The sequence below is a fragment of the Miniopterus natalensis genome, chromosome 8 (assembly GCF_054644295.1).
Source record: "Miniopterus natalensis isolate mMinNat1 chromosome 8, mMinNat1.hap1, whole genome shotgun sequence".
NCBI classification, from domain to species: Eukaryota; Metazoa; Chordata; class Mammalia; order Chiroptera; family Miniopteridae; genus Miniopterus; species Miniopterus natalensis.
In genome coordinates, this window is record NC_142088.1 from 72128400 (window position 1) to 72147746 (window position 19347).

At 38.8% G+C, this 19347-nt stretch overlaps 1 protein-coding gene across 1 annotated transcript in view; it reads left to right on the top strand.

The window, feature by feature from the left end:
- Positions 1-19347, top strand: part of DPP10 (dipeptidyl peptidase like 10) — a 542160-nt gene that overhangs the window by 112430 nt on the left and 410383 nt on the right. The window contains exon 2 of the mRNA XM_087819898.1: positions 16191-16305. Coding sequence (XP_087676024.1) covers positions 16191-16305 — 115 coding nt within the window. The remainder of the gene's footprint in view (positions 1-16190; positions 16306-19347) is intronic.

Below are 19347 nucleotides of genomic sequence, written 5' to 3' on the forward strand. Positions count from 1 at the left end.
TCCAAATAAGACATACAGTTGGCCAACAGGTACATGAAAAGATGCTCATCATCGCTAATCATCAGGGAAATGCAAATTAAACCTTAATGAAATACCACATCCCATCTGTTACAGTGACTGTTATAAAAAAGACAAGAGGTAACGAGTGTTGGCGAGATTGTGGAGAAAGGGAACCCTTGTGCGCTCTTGGTGGGAAGGTAAATTGTGCAGTCTTTATGGAAAACAGTATGGAGTTTCCTCAAAATGTTCAAAATAAACCTACCATGTGATGCAAGAGTCATTTTTCTGGTACATACCCAAAGGAAAGGAAATCAGAATCTTGAAGAGATATCTGCATTTCAATGCTCACTGCAGTGTTATTCACAGCAGCCACGATATGGAAAGAACCTAAGTTTCTGTCTACTGAAGAATTGATGAAGATGACCTAGTATATATTTTTTTTACCATGGAATATTTTTCAGCCATGAGAATGACGGAAATCCTGCCCGTTTGTGACAACATGGATGGAACTTGAGGGCCTTATGCTAAGTGAAAGAAGTTTGAGAGAGAAAGATAAATACTGCGCGATATCACTTACTATGTAGAATCCACAAAAGCCAGGCCTGTAGAAACAGGGAGGAGAATGGTGGTTGTCAGGGGCTGGAGGTGGGGAAATGGAGAGGTGCTGGTCAGAGGGTGTAAACTTCACTCATCGGATGGATAAGTTATAGTTAACAGTGCTGTGTTACATACTTGAAAGTTGCTGGGTGAGTTAGATCTTAAATGTTCTCATCACAAATAATGAATGGTAATTAGGTGAGGCGATGGAGGTGTTAACTAACCCTATTGTGGTGATTATTTCACAGTATGTTAGTGTATGAGATCATCACTTTGTACACTTTAATCTTACACAATGTTACATGTCAATTATACCTCAGTAAACCTGGGGAAAGAAAGAGGAACTATATCTCTCCTGAAAAGGAAGACAATCTCACTGTCACTCTCATCCTGTTCATTGAGTATTTGTTGATTAAAGATACACTCTAGGGGAGGAGACATATAAAGACAGGACAGTCAGGTGCAGTCTGGTAAGTGCTACCATGGGGGTAATATGTCAGGTGCCGTGAGTCTGCTGGAGGGGGCCTTGTGCAGCCCTGAGCCATCACTGAATCATTTTGGGGAGGCCCAGAAGGCCACGCTGGTGGAGATGGGCACAGGCTGACTAGGAGGTTGCTGTAGGGAGAGAATGTGTTTCTGGATGTAGAGATGCATTTATTTGTTTACCAAATGTCCATGAGATTCTACTAGATATCAGGCTCCTTTAGCACTGTGGATGCAGTGACCAAAAGAAACAGGATTTAGCTCCTTTGGAGTTCATATGCTAGTAGGTAGATTTTGTTAATTTTTGGATTGTTTTGTAAATTTGTGCCTGAAAGAATTATTGCTTGTTTTGCTCCCCCCCCCCCCCCCCCGCGCCCCAACCTTGTTCTTTGCAGCCCTGAGGAAGGAAGATTCCAAAATAGTATTTACAGCTTTTCTTCTTCAAAGAACTGTTCTGAACTGTTCTAAATTTATTTTCTCAAATCTCTTCTGAAAAGCTTAACAAAATGAAAAATGACTCTGTTTGTGTTGTGTTGCTGAGCTTATCACTGTGACTATTAATAAGGAATCTTTATATCAATGTATTTTATTAGGGGAGAGTTTACTGTTAGCTTGAGACAACTATTGAACATCCCCCCATTCTCAGAATGCTTTTATTGTGCTAATAAGCATCACCAGAAAATAAGTCCCTGTTTATCAGGTGGCCAAAGCAGTGATGATTTTACAAGAAGGAGAGACACAACCGTGGTGACTTCTTCCTGACCCCGGGGATTGTCGCTTTCCATCTCCTCCCCTCTATTAACAGGAGGTTAATGGAATTTTATTACTCTTCTTTCGCAGAATGAAAATGTAAGACATAAAAAAAAAAAAAAAGAGAAAATTCTAATTTAGATTTAAACTACCCATATTCTAATGATTCAGGCAATAGGAAGCCTTAGAGCAAACCTCTTTGAAGGTGTATGGGGGATGTTCTGTGTCTCACTAGCAGTGCTGAGGGGCCATTCTGAGAACTGCTGCAGATAAGGGGACTGTTTTCACAAAGACCCGGGAAAGGGAGACTGTCTTCAGCACGTGAATGGGAACACTGATTGGCTTTGAGGCAAGTAATTGCCTTGCTCATCCACACAAAAAACTTCAGCCCGGGGAGCCCTCCTTCAGGCGCAGCCTAAGTGATGCATGATGTTTACTTACGCACAGAAAGTGTAGATTACCGAGGATTTATTTAATTATCCCTGGGACAGTGGTTTCTGAACAATGGCCAGGCTACCACCTTACCGCAGCTTTTTAAAAAAAGTCCGAATCTCTGTTAATTTTTTTCACTGTATAGTGTATATGCGATTGAATTCATTATAAACATTACCGAGTAGTGGAAAAGTTAAAACACATATATTCTTAGCGTTTCCAATTAAAAGGAGCATAGGAATATTGATTATCACAGTGGATATATAATCTGTTACTTCTTTCCTTTTTAAATACCTATATGGTACTTATTAACATTTTAATAGCCAAAGCAATAAAAATAATTAAAAGCACATTTAGTTCCTGTTCTGCCTCATTTCATTAATTATGCTTTTTTTCTTTTGAAGTAAAAATAGTAAGTTTGGTGTCTTAGCTATAGCTACCTTTTAATATTAAATTTCTGTATGTAAAGAAGGAATTAGGAAGATTTTTCTCCCAACTGCATGCTATCTTTAAACTTGAAACAAGTGGCTGTACCTCCATACCTCATATTTAAAAGCTAGAGCCCCAAATTTTTTAGTGAAGCAGATGCTGAATTTTTAAAGTTTATTACATTCTATTTTTTTAGAGTTAATAAGTTCAGTATATAAATATGTGAAAATATTGTTCTGAGCTACATCACATGTGTCTGTTTCTATTTTGATATTGGTTTGTAGTCCTGAGAAACCCAAAGGTCTTTGTCTTAGGAGGTGGCTTCTCCCAGCCACGGATGTTTTCCTGTGGGAGCCCCCCTGAGAAGTGGCACTTGCTTGGGAGGAGAAAAGGGATTTCCAGATCCGACCCAATGCTCACGTAGGGGAAGGTTTTTGGCTTGGGATTTGGGGGTGGTGGTGTAGACACGCGGTTAGTTAAAATAAGATCCGATGAATTGCCCCCCCCCGCCCCCAGCAGCATCTAAAGGTCAGCAGTGTTCTGAAGAGCCAATTACTAAAGCTGGCTTTGCGCTTGGCTGGAAGCGATCGCACCACTTGATCTTTTCAAGCAGCCCTCCTTTGCCAATGGCTTTACTATTTCCTTAACCTTTGTTGGGACTCTTACTTGACTCTTGGGCACTTGCAACCTTTAACCACTAGAAAAGAAAGCTAATTAAACGCACATTGTTTACCTGGAAGAGGCAACAAGGAATGGGTTTCCCTCAGCCTGGGGTGTGACCTTCTGCCTTTCTATTCAAGCCCTTCCTGATTGAAATGTATATAAACCAAGGAAAGAGTCAAAAAAGATACAGTCTTTAGCATCTGGAACATTTAACACCATCAAGATGTTTTTCTCTATTTTGGACTCTTGTTACGTTTAGCACCTGACACTACAATTTTGAATTATTACTATTTTTTTCTTAAATGAATTCTTGACCTGCTCAACTAGATTGTCATTCCTGTGAGGGAAGGAAACCCATCTGAATTCCTTCCCAATCCTTCCCTCCCTCCCTCCCTCCCGCCCTAATTATTCAATATACAGGATGGGGCAAACCTAGGTCTACACTTGTTCATATGGAAAATAATACAATGAATAATAAATACTAATGCAAGGATAAACCCTGTTTCTGTCCTCACAAATGTAAACCTACTTTTGTCTCAACCTGTAAATTGACGTTTGTCTATCTTAACAACCGGCTGAGGTCATATTTAGGCTTCAAGAATGTAAGTTTACTGAAGTTTTATAAAACCGTCTGTTTTGAAGGAGCTACTTTTCCCGCCTCAGTGACAGTACTCATGAGCAACTGCTTAGTATTGTTATCCTTCAAATTTGAGATGCATGGCCGCAGAACGTAAATTTACGCAGAGTAAACATTTTGTGACAGTTTTCACCTGCAATTTTTTATAAGACTCACAAGTATCATATGCAACTGGGTGCTGTCACCTCTGTTTTGCAGGTGAATGGGCGGGGCTGGGTTTATCTAGCAGGTAGAACAGTGGGGATGGGTCTGCGATGTTATTGCTGCACCAGGCAGTGCCTAGCTATTGGCCTTATTTGTGCTGACACTGTTCTTTCTGTTTGATGCCTGAGTGAAAGTCTTTCCTTAAATCACACAAGTAATTATTAATGTGGGCAGAGCAGGCTGTGAGGTTTACTATTTTCTGTCTCTCTACAATGAATATTCCACATTGAACGTGGATAATCTGTTTTGAAGTTAGTTTTATATCACACCTTGATACAAAGTTAGCTTTATGTCTATGGATACAAGAGTACCGAAAATAAAGAACTGAAATTCTGAGTGCCTACAAGGTAAAGATAAAGATTAAGTATTATAAAAAGCCAAAATAAGAGTTTCTTAGGTTGTTACATTTAAATATTTAATAAATATAGGTGGCTGCCTTGTGTACCAACCCGTGTGCTGGGCCCTGCAGATACAGTGAGAAAGACTAGCTTCCTTGCCCTCCTCAGAGGCAAGAGGTGAGTTTGCTCAGCACCATATTAGAACTTGGGGAAGACTTAGCAGATTGTGTTTGCTGTTCTCTCATCTCCTGAAATCGTGCTCGAAGATGATTGTTTCGCTTGTTAGGAACTCATGTTGGCAAATCAACCCCCAGGGAATTTAGGGCTATCGATCCAGTTTACATCCACTGAGCTACTTTTTAAAAGAAATTAAATTTATTGCGGTGCTTTGGTTAATAACGTTGTATAATTTCAGGCGTCCGTTCTGTGATACATCCTCTGCACATGGCTGTGTGTGCTCACCACCCACAGCCTAGTCTGCAGTCACCGTGTGTTCGACCTGCTTTACCCTCTCTGTTTCCCGCCGGTGGCCACCGTACTGTTTGTGTTTGTGTGTGTTTGCTGCATTTGTTCATCTGTTGCTTGCTTTATATCCCATGTGAGTAAAATCATATGGTTCTTGCCCTTTTCCATCTGTCCTGTTTCACTTTAAACAACAGGCATACAGCCCCTGAAGTGAACTGAGAGCGACACTCCTGGGTGTCTTTTCTCTTTAGATTTCAGAGGCCGGGAGCTAGTTCATCTCCAGGTTCTCACTTGGCTGAAACGCATCTGTCAAGTTGAAAGACCCTGTTCTTACCTTGTAAAGCCTAGGGCTGAGCGTAGAGCTTTGGTCCCACATATTTTGTGAGCACTGACTATGTGTTTTACTAGGTGTTGGGGACACAGAGATGAGTGTGAAATAGCCTGACCAGGTGGAACGCCATTGGGGCTAAACTCGATTTGGTACATGACAAACGCAGAGGAAGAACATCAAAGTGACCATTATGTCTCAGACTTTAGTAGTTGGGCTTATAATTATAAAACATTAGGCCAATTTTATATGTAATGGAGCTATTAAGTAGGTAATTAGAAATGAAAATCCAGATATACTGACTCCAAGGCCTCAAAGCCATATGTCTACCAAGTTCCTGGAGGCCAGGGCAGGTCATTTTAGCAGCTCCAGAACTGTGTCTCTCTAGGACTTGATCTCTGTGGTTGAGGTTCTCAAACTTTAGTGTGCACAGGAATCGCCTGGAAGCCTGTTAAAACAAAGATTGCTCAGCCTTTCCCCAGAAACTCAGTACTTCTGTGGGGGGGTTAATGTGCATTCATCTGATCTCAGAGGTGACATTTCCATCCTTTGGGTATCACTGATTCGGGGGAACGTCCGTCAGACTTTAGCACACAGCCGAGTCACCTGGAGAGCTTGTTAAAAGATGCTCCTGGGCCTATCCTGGCCATGGAGATTCAGAAGGTCTGGGATGGAGCTGAATAATTTTTATTTTATAGAGGCTTTAAGATGATGATGCTGATTAGCATGGAAAGGCCAGTTTTAGACTCTGCAGGTATGGACTACACTGAGCTAAGGAACTGTGTAAATAGGTCAATAGAAACGACCTAATCAGAAACCCAGTTTTAAAAAAATGTAAAATATTGGATCTAAATATGTACTCAGTATGGAATTTTCCCATGACAGAAGGAAAAAAAAAAAGTGGGAAATCGTGAATAGCTTGAATCTAATTGTCAGTTTTAAGAAGCAGTGGGTACTGTATCTGCTGATGATGATATGTAGGGAAGATATACATATAGAGGGAAAAAACAGGCTGCTTGAAGGATGTGGTGATACTTTTAGCTGTCTCCTTAGAGGTCACTTATTTTTCTTTTAAAAATAGCTTGTGCATGCATTCTTTTAGTGTTAATATATAAAATTGATTAAAAATGTGAATTATAAAGAAGTGGCATTGGATGATATCACTAGAAATAGTGTTCATGTAGACGAAAAAGGTGGGCCAGGGGCAAGGGCTGGCGGAACTCCACAGCTCAGAGGTAACCCTAAGAAGAAACTGGTAAAGGAAACGGAATGTGGCTAGCACTACAGGGTAAGATCAGGGGTGGTGGTGCTGCAGAAGCCAAGGAAATACTTTTCTCGGAGGACTGAATGGTCAGTGGTTTAAAATGCTGCTAAGGAGTCATGTACGTAGTGGGAAATTAGTGGCACCACGAGATCATAAGATGTCTAGTTGGAGGTGTGTGAAACCCAATGGCCCTTCCTTACCGGAAGAACGACAGTGACATAGTGGAGAGCGAAGTATAAACAATGCGTCTGTATGTGTTTGTGTGCATGGAACTTTTCTCTTTGAAATATAGTTGGGTTTTTAATGTTTTTCTTACTGATACCATACTTTTTTATTAGCACAGTTTATATTACATTTCAATATCTGACATCCATCATTAGTTTTATTTTCAAAATGATTCTATTTTCATAAAATTATTTTAAAAGATGAATGTCAAGGTTATTTTATCAGTTCAAAACGGGGCTCTGTTAGGATTTTCTTTGGAATTACTTTACATTTTTAAGTTAATCTTGGAAAATGGGCATTTTTACGATATTGAAGCTTGCTTGACAGAAATTCAGTGATTTCCTATGGAAAGTTGAGTGGTTTTCTTTCTTTGAGCACTAAAACTTTCTAAAGTTATTTAATATATCTGGTACTACTGTGAATGTTGCTGCTTATACATTTTTTAAACTGTGGCAAAATAGGCATAACATATTTTAGCAATTTTTAAGTGTACAGTTCATTGGCGTTAAGCACATTCACATTACTGTGCAACCATCACCCCCCCCATCTCCAGAACATTTTCATCTCAAACTGAAACTCCGTACCCGTTAAACAGGAGCCCCCCGTTTCCTCCTATCCCTGTCCCTGGCAACCATAGAGAGAGACTTTCTACCTTTCTGAGTTTGACCCATCAATGTAACTTGTATAAGTGGAATCATACGATACCTGGCATTTTGTGACGGGCTTATTTCAGTTAGTAATGTCTTCAGGATCCATAGAATTTTCTTGCTCTTCAATTATGAATACTCTCCCATTGTAGGCACTTTTTGATTTTCCATTCTTCCACCCATAGGCCACCGGGCTGCTTTGTCTTTTAGCTGTTGGGAGCAGTGCTGCTAAGAACAGGGGTGTACAACTCTCTGTTCAACTCCATGCTTCCGTCGGGCAATACGCCCAGAGCTAGAAACGCTGAATCCTGCTGCAATTCTACTTTTAAATGTTGAGAAACTGCCCTACTGTTTTTCCACAGCAGCTGCACCATTTGCATTCCCACCAGCAGTGCGTAGGTTTCCAATGTCCCGTACCCTGGTCCACACTCGTTATGCCCGGTTTCCTGGTAATAGTGGTCCTCCTGTGCATGAGGTGCTATCTTATGATTTTGACTTTCATTTCCCCAGGGATTAGTTATGTTGAGCATCTTTTCATGTGCTTATGGGCCACATGTATATCTTTAGGGGGAAACTATTTTACCTGTTACGATTTTATTATATAATATCCTTCTTTGTTTCTTGCGACAGTTTTTGACTCAGACTTAAATTGTCCCATAGTTTCATAGCCCCCTGCTATATTTTGGTTACTATTTGCATGTGATATTTTTTCCACCCTTTCACTTTTAATGAATGTGTGCCCTTAGATCTAAAGTGAGTCTTTTGTGGAAAGCAGGTAGTTCAGTTCTGTTGTTTCTTTCTTTTTTTTTAATCCTCACTTGAGGATATTTTTTCCATTGTTTTTCAGAGAGAGTGAAAGGTTGAGAGAGAGAAACATGGATGGGAGAGAGGCACACTGGTTGGTTGCCTCCCGCACGCGCCCCAACCAGGGCCAAGCCCCCAACCTAGGTACGTGCCCTTGGCCAGCATCCAGCCCTGGACCCTTCAGGCCGCAGGCCAGCGTTCCAGCCCCTGAGCCAAAGCTGCCAGGGCCTCTGTTGTTTCTTTAATACATTTTGCCAATCTATGTTTTTTGATTGGAGAGTTTATTCCATTAACTTTAAAAATAATTAGTCATAGGAAAGGACTGCTTACTGACATTTTGTGTGTTTTCTGTATGTCGTATAGCTTTCTGATTCCTCATTTCCTCTCTTACTACCTTCCTAGGTGTTCAGTTGACTGTGTGTGTGGCATGCTTTGCTTCCCTTCTCATTTCCTTTTGTATGTGTTTTATAGAGGATTTTGTGGTTACCATGGGGATCAGGTCTTTTTGCAGCATTTGTCTTCCCTGGGCCTGTGTCTGCACTCCCCCTCTGCCCCAGTTCCCATGTATACAAGGCTGTTTGTAAATATCTTAATTTCCTAAAAATTTCCCCCTGCTTTTTCTTGAGGCCTTAGGTGTTCTGCCCTGTCCCTCTGCCTATAATCTTTTGTCCTCAGATTCTGCGTGTCTACAGTTCCCCTGCAGTTTTCATACATCTTGCAAACTGATGCCGCCTTCCATGGCTTCCAACCTTAGACATGAAGTATTCTGCCATTTCTGCCTGATCTCCAAGTCAGGCAACAGAAACCCCAGGCAGCCCACAGGTTGGCAGAACACGCAAGGGAATCCCACTCACATTCTTTCATCTGAGAGAATGAACTGGGGCTGGGGCCACCTTCTCCTGATCCTGCCGCACAGTGCCAGGGACAGGGCGGGGCACCGAGAAATTCTATCAAATGCCACCTTTGTGCGTGTGGCTTTCTCTTGACGGGACATTGGCTTGGTTGCTGCAGGTCCTTCAATGGTTTGAAAATCTCCCATAAAGCTATTTTAATCAGTCTATCGTTATTTACTTGATGTTTCTATGGGGGAAATGAGGGCCTACAACTTCCTAGTTTGCCACCTTGCTGATATCAGATCTGTTTGTTTTTTAATTGCTTTTTTGTAGTTTTAGTCGTGGTTTTGAACCCTAAATGGATTCAGAGTCACAGATGTTTAGCTAGATCTCCAAATCATGATACTAGAAATGTAAAACTATTACTGCATAGTATATGGATGATAGCTGTTATCATTGTTTTATTTCTAATGTAATGGTAATCCATCTAGAGTGTGTCCCAAGCAATCAACATATAATTTGATAAATGTCAAATTACAGTTGAGATAAATGTTATTTTATAAACACATTGATGGTGAACAAATAAAACCAAATAGGGATTAAAAATAATGAAAATAGCAATAAAAGACTCCTGCTTTGCATTTTGTTTTAAACAGACTTCCAGGAGATGTTGCTGTCTGTGACTCATACACGTATAGCACCGTTTCAGCACCTCCTCAGGCACATTTACAGCACAAGACTATAACAGATGTAATCCTGAAAAATGTCTGGCTTGCAAATTATTTTCCACAAATATGTGTTTTGCTTAGCATAGTCTTAAAAGTAGGGGAGCATGCTCAAATGAGGAAACCGTAAACATCCATGAGTAGAATGAGCAACAATATTAAGAAGCAGTAGGTGTTATAAATATTAAGCTACAAATTAAATATAAGAAACAGTCTTTATGGTTGTATTTTTTTACTGATATTTTTAATTGATATGTGGAGGGAACTATGATTGTGTCTCTTAATGGTGGATATAATTTCATAATATTTATTTATATAGAGTTCTTGCATTTAGTTCACTTAAATTTTATTTAGTGTATTTTTACTTATTTCAGCAAAGTTTATATTTTTAATGTGCTGTCTTTTTCAGATACACTGTCAAGACAATGTGAACTTAATAAAATAGAATATTTGTTTTTGCCTTCAATATACTCTAAAATGTTTTAAATGGTAAAGGAATTATTTGTATTTTGGAGGCAAAATTTGTGGTTTTGTACTTTTGCAGAGCTCCTTAAAATGATCTCAGTTACTTTTATGTATATTGGCCTGTTTCAGATTGTAAATTTTGTCAATTATTATTGTCGCTGGAAAGAAGAAACATGCACTTTGTTGAACTTCCCAAATACCTTAGTATTTTTATACATACTCTCCACTTATTTAAAAAAAAATTTTTTTATTCCTTTTTTATTCCAGATTTTGCATAGTTATATAATCCCACCAGATGCAACACCTCATATTTTTAGAAGATGATGATTTTATGGTCCAAGTAATTTTTGTATCAATACAAGGAAATTAATAATTTTCTCTCTCATTTCCATATAAAATTTTTGTGATTCCCTATTTTACCTTTCCTTCTTTAATTTTTTATTATGTTGGTAATTATTAATAGTTAACAGGTTGTTAAGTAGGTTTATCTAAAGAAAATTAGGCAACTGTTGAATCCCCATACCTCCAGGTTTTTCAAGCCAGAACTGGCTAAACATTTCTTAGGAATGATGTAAAAACAATTTTCATCAATTTGGAATTTTTGCCAAGTGCCATTAAAAGCCTTAATTTTTATTCTTTTAATATGAAACAATATAGACCATATAAAAGTGTTTTAAATTCCTTTAAGATGTTTTCCAATTTTGCAGTATAAATGTCTTTGGTTTATTTCTGACCTATTCACAGTTGAAACTACCCAGTGTTGTCAATGTGAACACCATGAGTAAAATAAAATCATTTAAATGAAAAGAAATTCAAGCTTTTGAGCTGTTTAACAGAAAATGAACTCTGGAATGTGTTGTCCCCTTTTTTAAGTTTGAGGAGCTAATTAAATTTATTTCAGAAAACATTAACAGTCTGTTTTTGTGAAGACTCCAGCACAACAGAAGGGTTTTGAAGCAATAGATAAAAATAAGTAGGGGGTGTAAGAAAAGTGAAGAGATGAGTTTTTGAATGATGGATGTGACTGTGTTGAGAACCAACCGAAAAAATCTGTTAAATGTTACTTACTACTTTAACCTGAAAATCTAAGTTTACCTTTTCAAGTAGCAATAAAGATATTTTAAAGAACCTTCCCTGTGGTTCTTAGAAAGTAAACATGTGGTTGAAGAAAACCTATTTTTAATAAAACACACTGTATTCACATCTAATCTACAGACATAATTTTAGCATAACAATGTTTTTGTCTCTTGTATCTTCCTCTAAATGTTATCCTTTTGAGACTATTTTAATATGGAGGGTTCATATTTCTTCTCATGATGCATATGGCAGGTGAACATGGAGTTTTCTAAGGGAAGTGCAAATGAAATACTACAAAAATTTGATAAGCTTCTTTTTAAGAAGATTGAATCTGGTGGCTAGGCTTTTTTCCTTATTTTGACAAATGAAATTGTATATAAAATGTGTCAGTTTTCTGCTTATGATGCTCCAGTTTGTCCTTTGCATGTGAACAAGTTAAAAATTCACTTGGGTTTAGGTAAACTATGTGTGTCATGGACTTTATGTCTTATGAACTAAACTGTCCTCTGAAGGGTGATGAGGTTTTTGATCTGCAGTGACTACATCACAACCAACTAGGTTACTGGTGGCGTTTAGTTTGGCCTGTAGCACCAACGTGTCCCTTGACAATTGCAGCAAGTGTTTCAACAGAGGCATCCACCCTCTGGAGGACTGGCTTTCAACAGCACCTGTACAGGAGTATGAAATATTTGTCCTTTAGCTCCAAACCTCTCTTGGGGACACAGTATCCCAGCGTCGGCTCTGTCCTGCCTCTCAAGCACCCAGATGGCATGTTGCAGGCGCCTCCCGTGTCCATCCCAGGCCCCGGCACAGGGCCTCCCCCGCTCCCTGGCCCTGGCATGTGCGGCTGGTTGCTCTCAGGTGCTGGCTGGTAGGAAGCCCTTGAAAAGCAAAGCCAGTCAGGACTGTGTTTTGGAATCCAAGCATCAGATGAGCCAGCATAAAACATTTGTGGTCAAATTCATCTTTAGCAAGCGGCTACATTTAAAACTTTACTATTGATGTCCTCTTAGCTAGTGGTGGTTTATCACTTTACCCTTTCAGGACTCTCTTTGTGCCAGTTAACTGGGCGATCATTTTCTAAGTACCTATTAGAGAACCAGAGATTGATAAGCATGCTAAGTAAGCTACCATTCACTCGCTCACTCGCTCATTCATTTTGTATTGTTTACTGTGTTCTCAGCAGGTGCCAAACACTTCGAAGTGCAAAGGATATAGCAGAGAGCTGAGGCAGATGAAATGAACATTCAAACAGCATAATACGCATTGTTACATATGTATTTATATATATAGTTATATATAATCATATGTATGTTAATCATATGTGTATATATGATTAAATATAACATGACATAGGATATGTCCCAAAGCGATAGCTTTATGAAGAAAATTTAAGCTGAGCGAGGGGAATAGAAGGGAAGATGGGATGTGATTTTAGAGAAGCTGGTCGGGCAGGGCTTCGAGGAAGGAGCATTTGAGGTGGGGCCTGAATGAGTGTGGCCTGTGTGAGTGCGAGGAGGGAGGTGGAGGGAAAGCGTCCCAAGCAGTTCACTTAGGGTGAACTTCTTTATCGCACATTGAAGTAAGAGTTTTATTTACGTAATTTGTTTTAATTCTTGCAAGATTTTAAAATCACCATCATTATTATTACAGTTCACAGTTTTTAAAAAAATCTGAGGCTGGAAAAATTAATAAGCATGTTTGCAATCTCATCGCTATTAAGTAGCAGATACAACGTATGGATATAATCTATTTTAGAGATTTTTTTCCAGAGGAAGGAAAATTATATCTGGCTTTTAAAATTAGGAGGAGCTCCCAAAAGAAGAGTGGAGCAGGATGTGGAATGGTTGAGTGTCTGTAACTGGGTGCACGTGAAAGGCATTGGATGGGGGAGAATTAGGTAATAGGACATATGGTGGATGGAAAGGGGAGAATTGCAGTCAGGGTTCATTAAGTCCGCCCCAGCTCCTGACCAGGGACTTGCATGGTACAAGCCTCTGGCATTGATGGGTCATTTCAGAGGAGCCAAGTATTCTTATGTGTATCTTTTAAGAAGAAAAAGATTATCATTCAAACATGTTTTATCATTTCAAAAATGATATAATTTCTCAATTTGGTGCAACTTGGGAAACGAATTAATTTGAGAGCATTACAGAGTTCAGGAAAGCTTTTATATAACTGCATTTTCTTAAAGAAAGAGTATTAAAGTGCAACTGTTATTACATTGGGGCACAAATCATTCCTTGATTCATTGATTTATTGATTGATTCATGTATTTATCCCAGAAATATTTCCTTTTAGATCAACATACTGTAGTGGTTAAGAATATGTCCCCTGAAGTCAGACTCCATGGACTGAGCCTTGAGATCTCCTACTTATTAACACTAAGTGGATTTATTTTTAAATAAATATCTCTCTAAATCCCATTTTCTCATCTGTAAATCTGTGAAAATAATAGTAATTTCACACTGTCTTTATGAGGATTATGTGAGATTATGAAAAAGTACTCAGTATAATACCAAACCCATAGTAAGATTTCTAAGCTATAATTATTGTCTTAATATCTGGTAGTCAGCACAGGATGATTACATTATAATCTGAAGTCATTTCTCTAATAATTTGCCTTAAATTCAAGCAAGAGTGAATCAAGGTCAGCATTAGTTTTTTTAAATTTATATTTACTCTTGATTCGTTTACTGGACTGAGAAGTCAGTTCCACCGTCTTCATCTTACTATTCTCTTTTTGTTTTCCTTACACGATGAAGCTGTAGGACTTGGCTCACCTCCCTTTGAGTCAATAAATACAAGAGTGTTTATTCTTTGTGGCCAGACACCCCCTTCCCATCATTTGCTGCCCTTCTTTCATTCTCTCCCAGTTCTTGAGATGAGAGGTTTGGGACTTTCTGACCATCCCAGGCTTTGATTTGCAGCAGTGATCTCTCTAGTCTGTCACTCTGACTTCTGAGTGTTCTCGAAGTAGCGCCTTTATATAAAGAAAAATTGATCATATCACCATGCAGATTCTGACTGAAAAAACTCACCTGGAAACCTGCAGTAACACTGCATCCAGAAAATGCTCGATGGCCTTACTACAACTATTGCTTGTCTCAGTGTTGTTACTCTAACACTGATGATTTGAGGAACTACTATCTTGATTTATGGGGAAACTATGAATGGAAATTATAACCAGAATGTAAGAAGAATATAGGTGTTGAATAAGAAGCATTTATAAGCATGAAAAAGAGGTTTGGGTCCAATCATTTAAAAAAGTGGGATTGCCTTCTGGATTTGTTCATGGCCTGTCCGACAAACTTAAAGTGGTTGATCTCAGATGGTTGGTGTGACACAAACAAGAACAAAATACCTCATATGCAAAGTTCCTTCTTGAATTTATTTATTTATTTTTTATTTATTTTTATTGATTTAGAGAAAAAGGGAGAGGGACAGAGAGAGAGAGAGAAACAGAGAAAGAAACACTGATGTGATAGAAACATATCGGTTGCCTCCAATATGCACCCCAACTGGGCACTGAACCTGCAACCTGGTTATATGCCTTGACCGGGAATCAAACTTGCAACTTAGCTCTGTGCCCTGACCATATAGATCAAACCTGAAATCCTTTGGTGCACAGGACGATTCTCCAACTTTGGTGCACAGGACAATTCTGAGCAACACAAGCCAGGGCTTGAACTTATTTAGAGCCTAGTTCAAGTCCAAAGCATTTATGGCAGAATTGCATGCCAACTTCACTATATGAAAATTGCCTTCAGTGCTTTTTAATATGTGAGTCACAGGAACCCATTTATAGTTTATTAAATGTTTTCTATGCCATTTATCTTTATTTAAATCAGTGCTGCTCTGTGGCTTCTTGGGTGATTTATGAATGCATAGTGAACTTTAGATTTTGTTTATTTGTCCCCAAATTGCTTAAATGTTTCTGAATAAAGAAAGTTCTTTGGAGAAGGAGAGAAAGAGGTTGGGGGTGGGTTAGGAAGAAACAGGAGGCTCAGTATTTTATAAACTTTATTGCAAAGAAAATCTGGCACTCATTTCAAACCAGTGTGGTTTATGCTGTGCTTTGGTGAATGATGCTCGCACATTTCTAGTCAAGAGCAGAACACAGATCATCTGAGAATGAAGAGCTTTACTCTGTGCGTGTGAGAGATGCTCAAGTTTATCTTTACCCATCAGTCTCACCTCCCTGACAATATCATGCCTGCTCCCAGGGAGAAGATGCTGTTAACCATTGATACAGAGGCCCTCATTTAATTTAGTTACTACACCCTGTTGATTTTATGAGTGGTGGGGGAACTGTTTAAAAAGGACCTGTTGTGTTGACAACTGTGCACTGCTCTGCAGTGGGCAGCGTGTTCAATGATTTCCCCACCGCTCATCTTGTTCCCCTTATCCAGTTAGAATCGTAGTCTACAGTGCTTTCGGATTGCTTGTATTTAAATCTTTATTGTAAGTTCCATTGTTGCAAGAAGGAAGTGTAAATGGGCACACTTTATTTTCATAATTGTTTTGCGGAGTATTTTGGCTGCCATCCTAGTGTTTATAGTTAGTGCATTTAAAATAATCTACATTTTGGACAATAGGCATAAAGCTCTTTTGGTGTATCTCTTAGAGAAATAAGATTGCCCCCCTCCAAAGATAACCATTTATAATAAATGCACCTTTGAATAAATAAATGAGCTACCGGAGAGGAAAAGGGTTCTAATCAGCATTCACACTGTGACTGTGCCCTGCACTGAATCATTTCTTTATGAACACATTTCTCTTGGAGCATGTATAATTATGAAACTTTTCTTTCTATCTCGGTAGGAACTGGGAAGTAACAGCCCTCCACAGAGAAACTGGAAGGGAATTGCTATTGCCCTGCTGGTGATTTTAGTTGTATGCTCACTCATCACTATGTCAGTCATCCTCTTAACCCCAGGTAATCTGTCTTTATTCCTCTCTTACGATGGTATTGTGGGTGATATTTTCACATTCAAATGCCATGTGGTATCTTAGGGTACATTACTGTTGGTTGGAATTAAAAAAATGTATAACCAGACATTTTGCAAAGTGACATAGTAATTTTGTTTAAATATCATGCAAGATATTTTGGGGAAGCTGAAATGTAAAATACATACATTGAGAATGCCAAGGAGATCTTTGGTCTCCATTGCTACTTAGGGACTTATGTTTGCTTGTTTAATAAATTCAGGGGACACTGGACTTTTATTGTGGGTTGAAGATGAAAAAGTAGAGTCAGAAGTCCCCATATGTACTTGATACCCCAACTGTAGTGACAGTGACAAGGGGGGCTTTGAGGAACAAAGGGGATTAGATCCAAAGAGAATGAGCTAAGTTTCTAAATGCTTTTTTCTCCTTTCCCTTCTTACTCTGTACTTTTCACATTCTAAGTGTCTCTCTGTGTGAAGAACCACTCCAGATTGCCCTTGCAATGATCTTTGGACCATGCCCTTTAGCTTGCAATGTTTAACATACATATGTACATTTTCAACAGGCTTAATTCTTCTTTGGGGATTATGTCAGTCCTTGGGAGTTTTCCTACTCTTGAGTAGGCGCTGATATGGAAGGCAGAGAAAGCTGCTTCCTTTTTAAAACTCCCCAAACTGTCTTCAAGGAACAAATACATTTGGCATGCTGCTCCAACCCACCTAGTGGCTTCCTCAAAGACTGGACACCGTATACAACTCAGAATTATAAAACATAGTCATTTCTAGGGTAGGATTGAGCTAGTTCAAAAGTCAACTGGTATTATGAAGTTGTAGCCTGTTGTTGAATGCTGTTTGCTCTTCTGTTCTGTTTGTATTATGTAGTTCCTGCCCCAGCTTTATTTGAGAATTCATTAAATGTGTTGACTTATGTACAAAATACAATTAACAATAGGCCTTTTTCAGAGTCATTTAGTTAACTAATTATGATGACTAATTATACAGATGGCAATATCAATTGTTTCTGTGTGAAACTTTGTAAAATATACCATCTTTATAAAAATATAAACTTGAAATGCATAACTCCTCAAAAATATAGTTCATAGTTCTTATTTAACATATGAAAAAATTGGAAATTAAGAGAGTCAGGGGGGAGGAAAGGGAAGAAAAATAATTTTAAAAGAGAAAGGAAGCATTTCTTGGTAAGAGCTGGCTTATCCAGCAGTCTCTTTAGGAACTGTCTTAATTGCCTCATTTGTACATCTGCAGTACAGTGTAATTGAGCAATGTGATGGCTCCGAGTTGCTTCAGAATGCCAAGAATTTTTGTTAATGGAAGATGAGCTTATGTTCAGAAAAATGTTTCACTTAAACATAAGAATTTTAGCACAATTATTAAAAAAATGAATGAGTCATTTTCATTGCCTTCTATTGGTGACTGTTAACCAGATGGAGGAAATTGGTGCCACGATGCCTGTGTGTTCCTCCTTAGCTTCCTTCCATCCTGATTCTAGTTTCTTTTCCTGGTGATTCTCTTTCTCTGATTTTCTTTTTACTCTACGAGGCCATAGTGATACTTAGGGTTCCTTGAATGTTGGTATAACAAAAACCTTATAGAATTGGCCATTCATTAAATTAAACTTCCTCTATTCAACCATTTTCATACTGTCCTAACATAAAAGAACAGTATAGTTGCACTCATTTTGTCATACACTTATTTGTTTATTAAAGCAAGGGCTTTGGGCAAGATGCACAACTTGGTTTGAGTTCACGCTCAATGATTTACTTGTTTAGGGAACTCGACCAGTTATTTGGCCTTGTCTCTTACTTCACTCATCTGTATTATGGGCATAACATATAATGCCAACTTTACAGTGTTATTATGAGGAATAAATATGATAATATACTTCAGGTGTTCAGTGTTGTGTCTAACACTGCTGCTGCTATTTCTCTTATGACTGTGTCTGTTCAGTACTTACTGACCACAAGCACTGTGCTACATGAGAGAGAGCTCCAAACGAAAGTATAAGATCTCTCAGGGATATAGATCTTCTGTGGTTTTCATGTTAGATTATGACAGGTAGAAATCTGGAGTCAGTCTCCAGTGATCTTTTTGTTCATTCATTTATTTATTCCTGAAGATAAGTATGGAGTTCTTACTACATTCTAGGTGCTCTGGTAGTTAGCTGATGTCCCCTTGCATTATATGAACCACCTCTAACCCTCTTCTTTCACAACTACACAAACACACATCAACACACACATTCCCCAACCTAAGGACTTCATTTCATATGAGATTAATCATATAAGTGGAAGTGGCAATTCTTATTTAGACTTACAGTTTACTAAGTGCATTTCACATGCCACACCTCTAAATGTCTTTAGGATTCACTATTAATTTTGGCAGGGATATTATTATTATTATTATTATTTTTAAATATATCTTTCTTGATTTCAGAGAGAGGAAGGGAGAGGGAGAGAGAGAGAAACATCAATGATGAGAGAGTCATTGGTCGGCTGCCTCCTGCACGCCTCCAACTGGGAATCGAGCCCACAACCCGGGCATGCGCCCTGACCCGGAATCGAACCCTGATCGTCTGGATCACAGGTCAACACTCAACCACTGAGCCATGCCTGGCCAGGCAAGGGATATTATGAAATGAAAAATAGAGGTTGGCATGCTGGAGTGGGAAGGTATTGCTATAGGAAGCAGACAACTTGTGTTCTATACTCTCTGTAAACTCCATGCCACCAGGCCTGGAAGTGTTAGGAATGTGCTTGAGTTATGAACAAGCATCTATTAGCCCAGCTACATGGCCTTCATGAAGGGATCAGACCAAACATATCAGTGAAATATAAAACCAGAAACCTAATAACATGTGGCCCAAGACTTGGGTCATAAGCCTGGAAACACTCTTAGAAGTTATCAAATTAGGAAAAAAATCTGACTTTGTTTAAGCTCTAGTTCTGAGGACTAGAATGTGCATAGAGACCATTACCGTACACTTTTGATTTAGCACATGTTCCTGTGCTTGT